This window comes from Lepidochelys kempii, chromosome 5 (genome assembly GCF_965140285.1).
Source record: "Lepidochelys kempii isolate rLepKem1 chromosome 5, rLepKem1.hap1, whole genome shotgun sequence".
Taxonomy (NCBI): Eukaryota; Metazoa; Chordata; order Testudines; family Cheloniidae; genus Lepidochelys; species Lepidochelys kempii.
Window position 1 is genome coordinate 42,594,756 of NC_136384.1, and position 18,151 is coordinate 42,612,906.

Consider the following 18,151-nt stretch of genomic DNA (forward strand, 5'->3'; position numbering starts at 1 on the left):
CAGTTCAGTTTAGCAACCTTTTTCCTTCGGTAAGATTATTATAAATATAAATATTAATATAAAGTAGTCCTCTTATTGCCTTATAGATATTGTTTGTATTGAACAGTATTGTATTGTTAGTATATATTCTGTTAATTTAGATGGAATAAATGGGCCAAAGGTGTTAACATAAGCCCAGTCACTATCCAACATTAAACAGTGTTAATCAATGTTCAGAATTTGGTATAGGGAAACCTGCTTAGTACTATGACAAACAAATCATTAAAAATCATTTTAACCTTTTATTTAAAAGAAGGAAAAACAATTAACATTTGAAATGTAAAGTATCAAATAAGGCTTTCATTTTAACAATTTTTTTTGTTCCCTTTCCTTTGGCTGGAGAAAGTTTTACAAGGAGAAACCACTTCAACAGTCTCTTAAATAGTATCAAAGATGGTAATAACTGTCCTTGTGAGGAAAAGAAAAGGTAATTGGGATGGGCTGCCATTGGTGCTGCGGTTTTTAAAATTTAATCTGAGATTGAAAAGACCCCGTGATTGATAGTCTCTTAGCCCTGGTCTACACTAGGAGTTGAGGTCAAATTTAGCAGCGTTAAATCGATTTAACCCTGCACCCGTCCACACAACGAAGCCCTTTTTTTCGACTTAAAGGGCTCTTAAAATCGATTTCCTTACCGCACCCCCGACAAGGGGATTAGCGCTGAAATCGGCCTTGCCGGGTCGAATTTGTGGTACTGTGGACACAATTAGACAGTATTGGCCTCCTTGAGCTATCCCAGAGTGCTCCATTGTGACTGCTCTGGACAGCACTCTCAACTCAGATGCACTGGCCAGGTACATAGGAAAAGGCCCGCGAACTTTTGAATTTAAATTTCCTGTTTGGCCAGTGTGGCAAGCTGCAGGTGACCATGATGGAGTCCCAGAATCGCAAAAGAGCTCCAGCATGGACTGAACGGGAGATACGGGATCTGATCGCTGTATGGGGAGAGGAATCCGTGCTATCAGAACTCTGTTCCAGTTTTCGAAATGCCAAAACATTTGTCAAAATCTCCCAGGGCATGAAGGACAGAGGCCATAACAGGGACCCGAAGCAGTGCCACATGAAACTTAAGGAGCTGAGGCAAGCCTACCAGAAAACTAGAGAGGCAAACAGCTGCTCCGGATCAGAGCCCAAAACATGCCGCTTCTATGATGAGCTGCATGCCATTTTAGGGGGTTCAGCCACCACTACCTCAGCCGTGTTGTTTGACTCCTTCAATGGAGATGGAGGCAACATGGAAGCAGGTTTTTGGGACGAGGAAGATAGCTCACAGCAAGCAAGCGGAGAAACAGTTTTTCCCGGCAGCCAGGAACTGTTTCTCACCCTGGACCTGGAGCCAATACCCCCCGAACCCACCCAGGGCTGCCTTCCGGACCCAGCAAGCGGAGAAGGGACCTCTGGTGAGTGTACCTTTTAAAATACTATAGATGGTTTAAAAGCAAGCGTGTTTAATTATTAATTTTGCCCTGGCATTGGCGGCTCTCCTGAATGTACTCCTAAAGCCTTTGCAAAAGGTTTCTGGGGAGGGCAGCCTTATTCCATCCACCATGGTAGGACACTTTACCACCACAGGCCAGTAGCACGTACTCGGGAATCATTGTACAGCAAAGCATTGCAGTGTATGTTTGCTGGTGTTCAAACAACATTGGTTCTTTATCTCTGTGTTATCCTCAGGAGAGTGATACCATTCATGGTCACCTGGTTGAAATAGGGTGCTTTTCTTAAGGGGACACGCAGAGGTGCCCGTTCTTGCTGGGTTGTTTGCCTGTGGCTGAACAGAAATGTTCCCTGCTGTCAGCCACGGGGAGGGGAGAGAGGCTAGCCACGTGGTGGGGAGAGGCAAAATGCGACGTTGGAACGAAAGCACATGTGCTATGTTATGTGTAATGTTAACAGCAAGGTTTACTGTGAAAGAGTGTACCCATTGTTCTATAAAATGTCTTTTTCAATACCACTGTCCCTTTTTTTTCCTCCACCAGCTGCATGTGTTTCAAAGATCACAAGATCTTCTCCTTCCCAGAGGCTAGCGAAGATCACAAGGCAAAAAAAACGCACTCGCGATGAAATGTTCTCTGAGCTCATGCTGTTCTCCCACACTGACAGAGCACAGACGAATGCGTGGAGGCAGACAATGTCAGAGTGCAGGAAAGCACAAAATGACGGGGAGGAGAGGTGGCAGGCTGAAGAGAGGGCTGAAGCTGAAAGGTGGTGGCAGCGTGATGAGAGGAGGCAGGATTCAATGCTGAGGCTGCTGGAGGATCAAACTAATGTGCTCCAGTGTATGGTTGAGCTGCAGGAAAGGCAGCAGGAGCCCAGACCGCTGCTACAGCCCCTGTGTCACCAACCGCCCTCCTCCCCAAGTTCCATAGCCGCCTCACCCAGATGCCCAAGAATGTGATGGGGGTGCCTCCAGCCACCCAGCCACTCCACCCAAGAGGATTGCCCAAGCAACAGAAGGCTGGCATTCAATAAGTTTTAAAGTTTTAAACTTTTACAGTGTTGTGTGGCCTTGTCCTTCCCTCCTCCACCACCCCTCCTGGTGCTTCTCTCCTCCACCACTTCTCCTGGGCTACCTTGGCAGTTATCCCCCTATTTGTGTGATGAATGAATAAAGAATGCATGACTGTGAAGCAACAATGACTTTATTGCCTCTGCAAGAGGTGATCGAAGGGAGGAGGGGAGGGTGGTTAGCTTACAGGGAAATCAAGTGAACCAAGGGGCGGGGGGGTTTCATCAAGGAGAAACCAACCGAACTTTCACACCGTAGCCTGTCCAGTCATGAAACTGGTTTTCTAAGCTTCTCTGATGTGCACCGCGCCCTCCTGTGCTCTTCTAACCGCCCTGGTGTCTGGCTGTGCGTAACCAGCGGCCAGGCGATTTGCCTCAACCTCCCACCCCGCCATAAACGTCTCCCCCTTACTCTCACAGATATTGTGGCGCGCACAGCAAGCAGTAGTAATAGTGGGAATATTGGTTTCGCTGAGGTCTAACCGAGTCAGTAAACTGCGCCAGCGTGCTTTTAAATGTCCAAATGCACATTCTACCAGCATTCTACACTTGCTCAGCCTGTAGTTGAACCGCTCCTGTCTACTGTCCAGATTGCCTGTGTATGGCTTCGTGAGCCATGGCATTAAGGGGTAGGCTGGGTCCCCAAGGATAACTATAGGCATTTCAGCATCCCCAATGGTTATTTTCAGGTCTGGGAATAAAGTCCCTTTCTGCAGCTTTTGAAACAGACCAGAGTTCCTGAAGATGCGAGCGTCATGTACCTTTTCTGGCCATCCCAGGTTGATGTTGGTGAAACGTCCCTTGTGATCCACCAGTGCTTGCAGCGCTATTGAAAAGTACCCCTTGCAGTTTATGTACTCGCTGACTTGGTGCTCTGGTGCCAAGATAGGGATATGGGTTCCGTCTATGGCCCCACCACAGTTAGGGAATCCCATTGCAGCAAAGCCATCCACTATGACCTGCACATTTCCCAGGGTCACTACCCTTGATATCAGCAGATCTTTGATTGCATTGGCTGCTTGCATCACAGCAGCCCCCAGAGTAGATTTGCCCACTCCAAATTGATTCCCGACTGACCGGTAGCTGTCTGGCGTTGCAAGCTTCCACAGGGCTATTGCCACTCGCCTCTCAACTGTGAGGGCTGCTCTCATCTTGGTGGTATTGTGCCTCAGGGCAGGGGAAAGCAAGTCACAAAGTTCCATGAAAGTGCCCTTACACATGCAAAAGTTTCTCACCTACTGGGAATCATCCCAGACCTGCAACACTATGCAGCCCCACCAGTCTGTGCTTGTTTCTCAGGCCCAGAATCGGTGTTCCACAGCATGAGCCTGCCCCATTGCCACCAGGATGTCCAATTTGCCAGGGCAAACTTTGAGAGAATTCTGTTTCTGTCCTCATCACTCTGGTCACCACGCTGAGGTCGCCTACTCACCCGGTTTTGCTTTGCCAGGTTCTGGTGCTGCATATACTGCTGGATAATGTGTGTGGTGTTTAATGTGCTCCTAATTGTCAAAGTGATCTGAGCGGGCTCCATGCTTGCCGTGGTATGGTGTCTGCACAGAAAAAAGGCACGGAACGATTTTCTGCCGTTGCCCTGACGGACGGAGGGGCGACTGACGACATGGCTTACAGGGAATTAAAATCAACAAAGGGGGTGGCTTTGTGAGAAACAGAATGGCCCCTTCAAAGATAGAACTCAAAACTGGGTTTAGCAGGCCAGTTGATTTCACGGAGGGAGGGAGGAGAAAATGAATACAAAACAAATCTGGTCTATTTCTTGTTTTCAACCACTTCATCTATCTTTATACATATTGCTGGCAGCAGACTGTGCAGTACGACCGCTAGCCATAGTCATCTCCTGGGTGCTCTGCAGAAGATGGTGCAGTATGACTACTGGCCATCGTCTTCTGCTGGCTGCTGATTAAAAGACAGTGCACTGCCGGTAGTACTCAATCGCCATGAGACGAAACATAAAAGGGAAATGACCTGGCTGAGTCACTCCCATGTTTGCCCAGGTGCCCCTGACCTCATCGAGGTTGGTTAAAAGAGCACCCAGGACTACGTCGACGACGGCTACCAGTCATACTGCACTGTCTGCTGCCAAAAGGCAATAAACTGCTGCTGTGTAGCAATGCAGTACCACGTCTGCCAGCACCCAGGAGACATACTGTGACGGTTAGCTGAGCGGAGTCCATGCTTGCCGTGGTATGGCGTCTGCACAGGTAACTCAAGAAAAAAGGCGCAAAACGATTGTCTGCCCCTGCTTTCACGGAAGGAGGGAGGGAAGGGGTGCCTGACAATATGTACCCAGAACCACCCGCGACAATGTTTTAGCCCCATCAGGCACTGGGATTTCTATCCAGAATTCAAATGGGCGGCGGAGACTGCAGGAACTGTGGGATAGCTACCCACAGTGCAACACTCTGGAAGTCAACGATTGCCTTGGTACTGTGGACACACTCTGCCGACTACATGCACTTAGAGCATTTGTGGGGACACACACAATCGACTGTATAAAAACACTTTCTTCAAAACCGACTTCTATAAATTCGACCTAATTTCGTAGTATAGACATACCCTTAGATGGTAGCAAAGATGGTGGTAACTGTTATCTCAGGTAGGGTTTGGGATTCAGCTGAAGCAGGTAAGCATGGTGATATCATCTGGATCCCTTTCTTCCTGGCCCATTCTAGCCAGGAGATCACTCAGGAATCAGGTTGATGAAGGCCTGAGGACCTGGGAAATGGTGTGGGTGGCAGCCACAATGGTGAAGCTCACTACAGTATCCTCCACCTGTTGTTCCAGTCTGTTCTTGTTGTTGGTCTTTCATTGTTCTTTCATACTTTCCTCAAAAAATCTTTCTTTTAAAGACCCCAAGACCAAATGCGAACTGTGGGTGGAATAGCCCATCCCCTCATTTTGTCCACCAATTAGTCTTAATATCTGACATTCCAATTTTGTTTCTTTAACTTCTGGTTCCACATCTCCTATTTTTAACCAGCATAATTTCAACACAGTCCTCGAATCAAGTCAACTTGGCCTTTTTGTTTAGACTAATTCAGTTATTTTGTCTCCCTTTAATACCTTTACTCGTCAACATTTGTTGTTCTAGATTATTGTAACATCTTACATACCTTTACCTACTTTTTACAGTTGAGCTCACAATTTGAGTAAATATGTAGGCCCAGTTGTCACAACACATCCAAGAGGTCCCAATCAAGGTAAAGCTCCTTTTGTGTTGGCCACTGCACATGTTAAGGGTTAAAAATAGTTACACACAATAAAGGAGTTCAGGATCAGGTTGGTCTTTGGTCTAAAGTTACCTTTTAAACAGTTTTCATCTTTTGCTTTGTTTGTGCCATTAGAGTCTGATCTTGCAATATGCTTAGTGTTCACAATTCTCATCTCAATCAGAGTTGAGGGTGCTCATCATCAAGCCCTTCATGTGCAATCAGGAGAACTATATCATTAGTAGCCTAGTAGAAAGATGGCTTTTTTCTTTAGTAACCAGAATTTTATTGGCATGTTATAATTAAGATTTCTCAATCACTATGTTGTGGTGGTAGAGATAATCAGCTGCTGAGTCTCAACAGTACAGCACATGCCGCTTCAGTGTGAGGCCACAAAACATACTAGGCATCTGTTTAATTCAGATAGTCAGTCCTTTACATACAACCTTGTTGTGGACCTGTTATAATTGTTCAGTTGCATCAGTAGGTTTGCTACATGTCATAGTTTTGTGAGCAGCTCTCAATATGAAGGGGCTGGACCATGCCTTGTGGTTGCGACATAAAGGACACCCAAAATATTTTTGTAGCTGACTTGAGAGCCATGACACAACATAACAGTATTGACATGTTTGCAGTAAAGCAAGATGGGTGATAGAATTACCTCAGATTTTATGACACTTGCATTTATCATACAGAGCTTAAGAATTCTTATTCTTTGCACATATGACTTTAATTCAGCTTTTAGTTAGGTGGAACAGAAGAGACAGAACCACTATAGGGTCTTCTCAGTTTTATTTAGTTCTCAAGAACTCTGACATCCAGGCACTATTGGACCTCCAAAGCTCTGAACAGACCCTTTCTGATCTCGGGTAACTTGATGGCAGACTACATAAGCACCTTCAAGAGAAAGAGCACTTTATTACACCTTCACAATTGTCTAGATCCTAGAAGATCATGGATTCTTAATTCACCATGAGAAGAGGACTGATGACCAATCTAGAATGGGTTTTCTCAAGGGCAGGGATCTCTGGGTTAGTAAGGATAATGGTGACAACGTGCCAGGTTGGAAGGCTGGGAAGCATTCTTGCAACTCATTCAGAGAACTTCGGAAGTCAGATTTTAGTTTACAAACAACAACAAAATGGCTGTCATGCAACAGCAGGTGGGAAGGAACAAGATAGGGGATCCTCCTCCATTGGAGACCTCAAGACTTTCTAATCTGGGCAGGAATCCTCTTCTATTCTTGCATGCCCTCAACATCAGAGGCAAACTTACTGTATGGCAGACTGGCTAAGTAGGCTGCTGGTAGATCCAGTGGTGTTGGATCCACCTTCCTATGAAGAAATTCAGCTAGCCTAAGGTAGAACTCCTTGCATTTAAAAAGTCAAGTGCAAAATACCTATGTATTCTTTGCTTATCAAAAGGATCCAAGAGCAATAGCCCTGATGCACAATTCCAGTCTTGTTCAAGTACTGCACCTTCTCTCTCATATGCTCCCAAGTGAAGTGTCCCCATCTCACCTTTTGCTCTCCCTTGTTAAGTCTCTTGTGCTAGCTTCCCGGTTTACTCCTTTTTCTTAGTTCTTGGATGAACTAATAATAACAGCAACAACAAAGAGTTATTAATATGTTTGTGTGTAAATTCTGGCCTTAATTTGGAATTGGTAAATTATACGCTTGGGAAGGAGGTGAGAGAAAAAATGTTTAATAATTCAGTTATGTTTTTTTTAAAACATAGTAGTAGTGGCCTCATCACAATCACTATAAACTATCTAGAATTAATTGAAAACTAAAGTACTGTATGTAAATAGGTTGATATTTTTGAGAACTCTAAAGAATTTATTTTTAAGCCCAGCAAGGTCTACATTTCTGTTTGCAGTTGAGTTCACTAATTGCTTGTTTCCCTTTAATGTCTCTCACTGTCTTTTCCCAAAGGGGATCTATTTTAGGTATTCAGAGTTTCTTTAAAAACTTATTACCTGCTCATCCTTATATTAACACGGATGTGCAAAGTTCATAAAAACATTGAAAACTTTTACAAAGATACGTTTAACTGGTTTTTCTTTTGTCACTCTGTTGTTTAGACTGCCTAGGAAGGAGTACGGCGGAAAAGGATCTGGGGGTCATAGTGGATCACAAGCTAAATATGAGTCAAAAGTGTAATGCTGTTGCAAAAAAAGCAAACACCATTCTGGGATGTATTAGCAGGAGTATTGTAAGCAAGAAGTAATTCTTCCGCTCTCCTCCACGCTGATTAGGCCACAACTGGAGTATTGTGTCCAGTTCTGGGCACCACATTTCAGGAAAGATATGGACAAATTGGAGAAAGTCTAGAGAAGAGCAACAAAAATTATGAAAGGTCTTGAAAATATGACCTATGAGGGAAGATTGAAAAAATTGGGTTTGTTTAGTATACCCTTGTTCAAGTAAGTGGAACCAAATTAAGGTGTTTTGCATTGCCAAGAGAGATGCCAACTGAGATTTGGCCTAATTTATTTTTCCTTGTCCCATTTCAAATTTGGTTTCTTGATAGTTTTCAAAGTTTTAAATACATTAATTAATGGGCTACCTGCACACTTTTCTTATGTACTTCAACTTCTGGCTTAGTAATTCCCTTTTTTTTCCTCCAAAACCACCAGGGGGAGTAGAGAGGATAGGTTCATACCTTTTACAAGCAGAGTCAGCTTTGGCATTTTTTGCCATGCCTAAGAAATATTTTGCCACCAATCATCCGGTGCCTTCCCAGCCACCTTAAAACTTACTGATTACTATCCCATTCTTTTAAAAAATAAGTGTTTTATCCACCATGCTCATGTTGGAATGCTTATTTTGCTCACTTGAGTAGTTCATTAAAGGGTGACTGTTCATATCATTAACATTTAAGCACATGCACAATTGTGGCCTTGGTTTTATATATACAAAAAAAGTGTTAAGGTTGCCTAACGCTTTCCATTATTTAAAAAAAAACAAAAAAACCTTGCAATCTTTTTTTGGAGAGCTTTGTTGCTTCCATAGCTTGCAGTAGGGTTTTGAAATCTTGCAGGAGGGTACAAGTAGATTCATGGAAATTCATTCACATTTGGCTGAGTTATATGCTGTAGAAAATCACCAATTCCTGTTTGAGCTTTTCATAACAAAACACACATTCCTTTCTTTCTCTAGTTAAAAATAGAATAGATGATGTTACAGCAGCGCATCCACCAGCCAATCTGCATAGCTCAGACTGCACTGTCTTGCACTCATAAGTCAATTATGAGCAAGAAATTACCACCAAAAAAACCTTTAAATGTATTTTCTCAGTCCATCAATAGCTGATATTTTCATTCAGAATACTTAACTATCCATTTATCTAATAAAAACAACAAAAATCCTACCTCCCAGCCAATCTACTCTTCTCTTCTGCCAGCTCACTTGTCTAGTCCTCTGTGTCTGCTCACCAGATAATCTTTTGGTTTTAGATAAAAAGTTGAGTGATTAGTGTAAATCTAAATCAAATCTACAAACACCATTCTGTTTTGTGGATTGTAAACTGTACTGTGCCCTTCACTTTTGCCCTGTGACTTCCATCTTGAGCTGGGTCACCCAGGAGATATTAGAAGAATTTCTTACATCTAGCAGAAAAGGTAACAATGGGAAAGTAATCAAAATTCCTCAGCCTTGATGGACTGCTGTTCAAATGTGTTTATGCTAGAACAGCAGGCTGTCTGCAATTCCAGGGAAACTACTAGTTCCAGTTTAGATGCATGAGGAGGAGAGGCCTGTGAGTTCAGCAACTGATTACCTGACAGGTCCGAAGGTCACCTGACAGAGGAGGCCAAAATTTTATTTAAGGCCCAGATTTTTGTGTGTCCGGGCGCTCTCACTGTCCCTCTGTAGACAACCAGAAGATTGAGCAAGAGGAGTGGGGTGCAGGAAGGTACTGGGACCCTGAAAGGATAACAACCAAAATCCAAAGGGCTTTCAGAGTGGTAAGGACACTAGAGGGAGAGGGGTTTTACGTGCAGGTGTTTGTTACTTTTATCTATATCTGTACCTCTTGTGCTTTGTCTGTCTGTTTAGAAGCTCCTTTGTAAAGTCTGTGTGCTCCCTTTTTTTAACTATCACAGGGTGCTTAAAGGGTTAAACAGTAAACCAGAAAACCCACAAGGATGGAGCTCTGGGAAAGGGAGGCTTAAACTGGTGGGGAGAATTAGGGGTTCAGCACTGGTCTTGAGGCCTTGGATAGCTGGATCACTGGGTCCAACCTCCCAATAAGATGGTACAGGGTGTCTGTAGGCTTGGTGTGTGCCAGAGAGGCTGGAATAAGAGACAGTGTCTGGATGCTGCTCAGACCCAGTAAATTTAAAGGCACATGAGATCCAAAGGTTCAGTCCAGTACAGCAGCCTGGTGTCAGACCACAAGCGTGAGCTCAGCCAGGGTTGTAACAGAAGTTATTCCCAATACCATTCCTTCATTTTAAGCAGAAAAGTGATACCCTTAAGCAATACATTAAATCTTGAGGTACACTCTCAGTTAATGACAGATGAGTTCAAGAGGCCTCCTTAATTATATCTGGAACATTAGTCAAGCCTCGCAGAAGATTCTTCATAGTGTATATCTCATACATTGGTTTAAAGTTTCATGCCATATTAGGCTTGTTCTATCAGGAGATTTGGATGGCATTACTTGATGCAGGTCATATAGAGACTTCATGCTGCAAGTGGAATGTAGCTATTGGGTATTTCAAGTTATTGGAAATAACCTTTTGTTGTATAACAATTTTTGGAGCACTATAGTTATGAGTTAGTTTCTAGCTTTTTTTCAATTCCTGATAACTTTATTTAAAATCTTTTGAGATACAAATTTCTCTGCTTACTCTTAAAAGTGAACTTTTCTTGGAAAACGTGTGTTAAATTTGTTCAGTTTTTGTTTGAACCATAAGAATAAAAAAAATTGTTCTTTTCTTGTAAAACTTGTAAATACGTAGATCATGGAAATTATGCATGTTTTGATTTTCTGATATACACACCAGTTTAGAGTACTAAGCCAGTATTTTAATTTTGGAACTTTTTCATCTCTGTGGTGTTGAATTACAGCATAGATCAGAAGACAAATTTACCAGAAGACAAATTTAATGAAAATATAATTAAAACGATTGTAGTTCTGTTTTAGTCCCCATCCCAACTCCATTTGCTATCCCCATCTTTTATTTTCTGGGCTTTATTATTTTAACCAAAACATAATTTTTGTCTACTTGTAACTTTCTTTTAAAAAGTTGTTTAAGTATTAAGTTGTGGTAATCATCAGTTTACATATCATATAGTTTTTACATACCTACACGTTAAGTATTAAAAAATGCATTTTTCTTCAGAAGGGGCGTCAGACTTATTTGATGGATAGAGATGGTTTCTCTTTTTAATTAATCTCAGTGGGCGTGGTATATTTGTGACTGCCAAATGTTCTGTAATGTTTTTATGAAGCTGGTATATACCTCAGGTTTCAGAGTAACAGCTGTGTTAGTCTGTCTTTGCAAAAAGAAAAGGAGTACTTGTGGCACCTTAGAGACTAACCAACTTATTTGAGCATGAGCTTTCGTGAGTTTCCCCTGTGTGTTGCATTGTTACCTGGTGGGTGAAGAGAGACGGTGTATGTTCTTGGGGCAGGCTAAGACACAGGTGTGAATGATGCCTAGTTATCTGGGCCTTAGGTCCCATATCAGCAGAGCTCTTGAGAATATAGTGGCAGATCCAATTGCCTGGACGTGGACACATAGTAACCAATGACCCAGAGAGATCTAGACTCCGTGCCTCTCAGCACGGAGGCAGAGCCACATCTCCCCAGTTTAGATATTAAGGACTTGTGAGGTGGAAGTTAAGTATTGGCTACTGGAGGAGTCAGGGGGATGCTCACTGGGAAGTCTGATTGAGGAAGTCAGACTGACAGCGGGAGAGAGATTTGAGCTCTGGCTAACTAGAATGTACTTTGCAGTAACTTTCATTTCTCTGTGCTATCCAAGATCTTCCTATGCTGTGTTCTAGTCAGCTAATAAACCCTACTGTTGACGTCACTGACTGTCACTGCAGATGCTTGTGGGAGGTTCATTGCTCACTAAGGTTAAGTTTCCCTCAAGGGTCTCACAGAATGGAGCTCACAGTGTAAAGAAGGAGTGGTAAAGGCCCAATCTAAGGAAGCGGTAAAGCCGCATGGCTTACCCTGGAGGAGGAGTGGGACCTCCTGTGGAGTCTGGCACACTGAAGGGGTTCTCCCAGAGACTGTTCCTAAGCTTACTGCTGAGGGTATTCTGCTCCAAAAAATTAAAAATTCTGCACACAATATTGGAAAATTCTTCAAAATTCTGCCAATTTAATTTGTCAATAAATAAATCTGGAGGCTCCAGAATGGCAGTGGGTAGCACAAACCACTGACTGCACAGAGGTAGGAGATCACCTTCCCACCCCGTGCAAGGACCAGGATTGCCCCAGAAACACCCGGGGACCCTGCCCCTCTGTGCCAGGCACAGTAGCTGTAGGCAGGCAGGCTCAGCCCAGCAGGATACAAATATGGAGGGCTTAGCGTAGGGAGATCCAGGTGTGGGGTGATAGGGTTCTGTGTGGGGCAATCTGGGTGCAGGCAGCTTGGTGGGGGGCCCAGGTGTAAGGGAGATCTGGATAAACAGGGGCTTGTTGGGAGGGAGGGGTTCTGGGTACAGACACAATGGGACTCTGCAGGGGGATCTAGGTGAAGGTGGTTGGGGCTCAGCAGGGGGTGTCTGGGTACAGGGGATGAGGGTTGTTGGGATGTGGGGTCAGTGGGGGGGTTCTGGGTGCAGGGGCTGAGGCTTGGCAGGGCAATCTGGGTATGAGGTGGGTCCGGATGCATGGGGATTAGGCGGTGGGGGAGCAGCTCCCTGTACAGTGACCCCCTCCCCCGCCACGGCTGAGGAGCAATGGTGGCAGGAAGTGGGGGTTTCAGCGCTTCCTGCAGCTGGAGAGGTTTCTGGGGGTGGGTCTGACCCAGCCCGGGCCATTCCTTACAGGGGAAGAGGAAATTCTGTCCTCTCCAGCCCAGCCAGGAGTAGTACCTGAGCCTGGCACAGAGTAGGAGCCACTGGCTGAGGTGTCCCCAACTCTGCTCCTCCAGTGATTTACCACTTTGCTGGCTGCTCTGGGCACCCGAAACAATGCACCTGCACTGCTGGGGAGTGGTGCACGACCACTCTTGCAGCTTCCCTTTGCTTCCCTGTCAGAAAGTCTTTTCTTTGCTTCCCTGCCACCAAAAAAAAAAAAATCTGTGTGGGACATTAATTCTGTGCATGTGCAGTGGTGTAGAATTCCCCCAGGAGTAAAAGTTGGGGCCATAGCACTATTCCTGTGGATTTGACAGTATTACCTGAATCTACACCTGGACTACCACTGATTTGAATGAGAGGTTTGCTGAATATTTAGCTGTTTGTTCAATACTTTATTGTTGTATTCAGAGTCACTCAGTGAGAAAATATTTACTTTTAGGGCTTTGCTATACTATGCAAGTTAGAGTGCATTAAAGCAGCCCCAGGCACCCTAACTCCCGACCTGTCCACACCTGCAAAGCACTTACAGCACCTGGACTCTGCAGTTGGAGTGCTCCTGATAATCCACCTCCCCGAGAAGCATAATACTTGCTGCACCTTTGCTGAAACGCCCCAGTGTCAGTGTGAGTGAGGTGTTGTATTACTGCGCTGTGATCGGCCTCCGGAAACATCCCATAATCCCCTTAAGTTAAGTGGCCACTCTTGTCATTGTTTTGAACTCGGCTGTAGGAATGCAGATATCCCCTTTCAAAGCTCTGTTTCTGACAGCTGGCATGTTTATCAGCGCCGGGACAAAGCAACCGTTAGTGTGGAATACTGCTTGCTGTGAGTGTGTGAGAGAGAGGCAGGGGGTCTGAACTTACAAGACAGCATGCTGACACACTTTCAGCACCCCAAAACTCCCCCTTTCTCCCCCCACATACACACAACACACTCCCTGTCACACTCCAGCCCCACCACCCCCATTTGAAAAGCATGTTGCAGCCACTTGAATGCTGGGATAGCTACCACAATGCACTGCTCTCTGTGGCGTTGCAAGAGCTGCTAATGTGGCCACGCCAGTGTGCTTGAATCCGACAGTGTGAACACACTGCAGCGCTTTCCCTACTGCGCTCTCCAAGGGCTGGTTTAACTCACAGCGCTCTACATCTGCAAGTGTAGCCATGCCCTTAGACCATCACAAAGGTAGCCCTTTGTTTCTCTTCCTTCCCCACCCTTCTTTTTCTTTCCCTCTTTCTCTCCTCTCTCTTCTGTTCACCCCTGAGCATTTCCTACCCTGCAGAAGTTATTTCCCATCTCTCCGTGGGCTTCACTCCTACTCTCCACATTGCATTTGCTTACATGATCATTTGTGATTCTGTATGTTGTAAATATTTAAATATTTTGGTCTACTCAGCAAATGCTGCAACTTGTTTCACTTACTGGTATGAATTAATTTGAGGCTGAGGGTGGTAGTGTGTGCTGAGGAATGGTAACCCTCTTTGCTGAACCTAGGGTTGAGAAACAGGACTGTTAATCTTGTCTTGGGCTGAGTAATATTACATTGACACTGAAGAGTCAAAATTGGGCTTTGGAGTCACCATCCCAATGAAATTAATAGGAGGTAGGAAAATTTCCACCTCTGAAGTTACCTTCACTGCAGCAGGTGGTGTTGTTTTACAGAGGGATAACTAATCTGCATTAGCTGTCCCACTGTAAAATCCTGTTGGAGTCAAAGCATTGTAGTTTGAATAAAAACTTTAATGAGAGGTAGCTAGGTGAGGCTAATGCTGAATCCCCACCTGTGATTGGCCTGTCTTAACTTACCTCACGGCAAAACTACAGTGCCATGTCTCCATTAGGATTTTATGGTAGACTAGTTAATGCATAAAGAACGAGGAGTACTTGTGGCACCTTAAAGATTAACAAATTTGTTTGGGAATAAGCTTTTGTGGGCTAAAACCCACTTCATCGGATGCATGCAGTGGAAAATACAGTAGGAAGATATATATGCACAGAGAACATGGAAAAAATGGGTGTTGCCATACCAACTATAAGAGACTAATCAATTAAGGTGGGCTATTAACAGAAGGAGAAAAAAAACTTTTGTAATGATGATCAGGATGGCCCATTTCAAACAGTTGACAAGAAGGTGTGAGTAACAGACAGGGAAAAATTAGCATGGGGAAATAGTTTTTACTTTGAAATGATCCATTCACTTCCAGTTTTTATTCAAGCCTAATTTAATGGTGTCCAGTTTGCAAATTAATTCCAATTCTGCAGTTTCTCATTGGAGTCTGTTTTTGAAGGTTTTTTGTTGGAGTATTGCGACTTTTAGGTCTGTAATTGAGTGACCAGGGAGATTGAAGTGTTCTCTGACTGGTTTTTGAATGTTATAATTCTTGACGTCTGATTTGTGTCCATTTATTCTTTGGCCAAACCGAACAGTCTCTACGCAAATGTACATGGTAGAGGGGTATTTCTGGCACATGATGGCATATATCACATTGGTAGATGTGCAGGTGAACAAGCCTCTGATGGTGTGGCTGATGTGATTAGGTCCTATGATGTCCCTTGAATAGATATGTGGACAGAGTTGGCAACAGGCTTTGTTGCAAGGATAGGTTCCTGGGTTAGTGTTTTTGTTGTGTGGTGTGTGGTTGCTGGTGAGTATTTGCTTCAGGTTGGGGGGCTGTCTGTAAGCGAGGACTGGCCAGTCTCCCAAGATCTGTGAGAGTGGTGGGTCATCCTTCAAGATAGGCTGATGATGTGCTGGAGAGGTTTTAGTTGGGGGCTGAAGGTGAGTGCTAGTGGCGTTCTGTTACTTTCTTTGTTGGGCCTGTCCTGGAGTAGATGACTTCTGGATATTCTTCTGGCTCTGTCAGTCTGTTTCTTCACTTCAGCAGGTGGGTATTGTAGTTTTAAGAAGGCTTGATAGAGTTCTTGTAGATGTTTGTCTGTGTCTGAGGGATTGGAGCAAATGCGGTTGTATCTTAGAGTTTGGCTGTAGACAGTGGATCGTGTGGTGCGGTCTGGATGAAAGCTGGAGGCATGTAGGTAAGTATAGCGGTCAGCAGGTTTCCGGTATAGGGTGGTGGTTGTGACCGTCGCTTATTAGTACTGTCGTGTCCAGGAAGTGGATCTCTTTTGTGGACTGGTCCAGGCTGAGGTTGATGGTGGGACAGAAATTGTTGAAATCATGGTGGAATTCCTCAAAGGTTTCTTTTCCATGGGTCCAGGTGATGACGATGATGTCATCAATGTAGCGCAAGTAGAGTAGGTGCGTTAGGGGACAAGAGCTGAGGAAGCGTTGTACTAAGTCAGCCATAAAAATGTCGTTATACTGTGGGGCCATGTGGATACCCATAGCAGTGCCACTAACTTGAAGATATACTTTGTCCCCAAATGTGAAATAGTTATGGGTGAGGACAAAGTCACGAAGTTCAGCCACCATGTTTGCCATGACATTATCGGGGATACTATCCCTGACGGCTTGTAGTCCATCTTTGTGTGGAATGTTGGTGTAGAGGGCTTCTACATCCATAGTGGCCAGGATGGTGGTTTCTGTAAGATGACCACTAGATTGTAGTTTTCCTCAGGAAGTCAGTGGTGTCTCGAAGATAGCTGGGAGTACAGTAGCGTAGGGCCTGAGGAGAGAGTCTACATAGCCAGACAGTCCTGCTGTCAGGGTGCCAATGCCTGAGAGGATGGGGCATCCAGGATTTCCAGGGTTATGGATCTTGGGTAGCAGACAGAATACCCCTGGTTGAGGTTCTAGGGGTGTGTCTGTGCAGATTTGTTCTTGTGCTTTTTCAGGGAGTTTCTTGAGTAAATGGTGTAGTTTCGTATGGTAATGGCCTGTAGCAGCCTCTATTTTCTATGCCTGTTACCTGTGAGGAAAAAAAACATGCTTTTCTGGGCAGTGAAAACAAAGCCTATCATTGTTTCAGGCTCTTTGCAGAGTTAGGAAGACAACAGCATCAATTACACTTAATTAACATTTGGAAGTTCTCTGCAATCATGAAGGCTAGACTCTTAGTTATTTAAAGGAATGAAGTTTATATTCTGCATAATCTGAACATGTCTTGCAGGCCACATAAACCCATCAGGTGGTGTTGATCTATAGTCTGTCTAAATTTGGCAGGGGAGAAGGGGAGCACAATTTGTTACTGAAAATGTATCTTAGTGTAATTGATTGAAGGCTGACCCAAAGGCTCTGGATCAGGCCCTTTATTTGCCTTACTGATCTATGAAAATCACTGTTGCAGTGGTTCTCTGGAGTGTTGGTGGGAGCCTTTCCTGATAGAGCACAGAATGAAGCATTTTGAGAAACAAATAGTGGGTATCAAACAGGTATTGTGAGAGAAGGTAGTGCATGAAAAAGGATATTTCTCATATGAAGTGGTCCTCGAAATGAAAAATTGGAGAACCACTGCATTAATTGTTAAATGAATTAGTTTTTTTATGGTTTAAATTAAACATTTTTCTGCCTGTGATTGAGTCTAATAACTTAACATAGTTTTTCTGTTCTTTATTTAACAGGCATACAGGAGTTTCCAGAAAACATCAAAAACTGTAAAGTTTTGGCAATTGTTGAGGCCAGTGTAAATCCAATTTCAAAGTAAGTGTTTGTTTGGTTTTTTTCTCATTCTGATAACAAAACCTAAACTTCCTTGTATGTCTGTATAGCTACACATGGAGGTAGTAGTGCCTCCCATAATTAAAGTTGCCCAGCAGGTCCCATTATAAGATGCTCTTTTTCAGTTGCTTACAACTTTGCCAGACTTTAACTGTCCAGGCTGAAATTTTCTATGCTGGGTGTTTGACTCAGGTTGAGTTTGATTTAGGGATACAAGCCTCCAGCATTGTCCTGGAGACTCCAGGAATTGAAGATTAATCTTTAATTAAAGGTAATGTCATGTGATGAAACCTCCAGGAATTCGTCCAACCAAAGATGGTAACACTAGTTTGATTAAAGCTTCAGCAAAAACAATTCAACCATTTCTGCAAACAGGATTAGAGGAAGAATATATATTTGCCCATGGTTAAAAGAAAAACAAACAAACTGAATTCTTATGACTCTTTCATTGTGATGCGCTAGTGCCCCCATGCTCTGAAGCACAGACTTGAAATTTAGCAGGGAGATAGCCTGGTGTAAGGGACATGCTATCTAGTGTTTGTATGACTGTTTGCCCAAATTTGGCCAAGTTATAAACCTTTGAAAATTTGCATTTGCCACAACAAATAAATAATATAATAATAATTACTGTATAGTAGCAACTTGTTCGAGTTTGGCGGGTAAATTTCCCAGAGTCCATCTGCACTGATCAGGCCCAAGCCCAGGACT

At 43.9% G+C, this 18,151-nt stretch overlaps 2 protein-coding genes across 13 annotated transcripts in view; both read left to right on the forward strand.

Moving 5' to 3' along the window:
* ERBIN (erbb2 interacting protein) overlaps positions 1-18,151 on the forward strand; it is a 226,698-nt gene that overhangs the window by 119,747 nt on the left and 88,800 nt on the right. For 10 of the 12 annotated variants that reach the window (XR_012158901.2, XR_012158902.2, XM_073344084.2 and 7 more), the window contains one exon: positions 17,347-17,425. Coding sequence is in view for 10 of the 12 variants with exons in the window: in XM_073344084.2 (XP_073200185.1) it covers positions 17,347-17,425 (79 nt within the window). In the remaining 2 variants the exon portion in view is untranslated. Of the gene's footprint in view, positions 1-381; positions 467-17,346; positions 17,426-18,151 lie in introns of all 12 variants that reach the window. The other 2 variants (XM_073344093.2, XM_073344094.2) reach the window with 2 other exon arrangements.
* On the forward strand, positions 460-2,650 carry LOC140911316 (uncharacterized). The gene is made up of 2 exons (XM_073344101.2): positions 460-1,439; positions 2,019-2,650. Exons 1-2 carry the CDS (start codon positions 908-910, stop codon positions 2,435-2,437), a joined length of 951 nt encoding a protein of 316 aa, XP_073200202.2. The 5' UTR covers positions 460-907; the 3' UTR covers positions 2,438-2,650.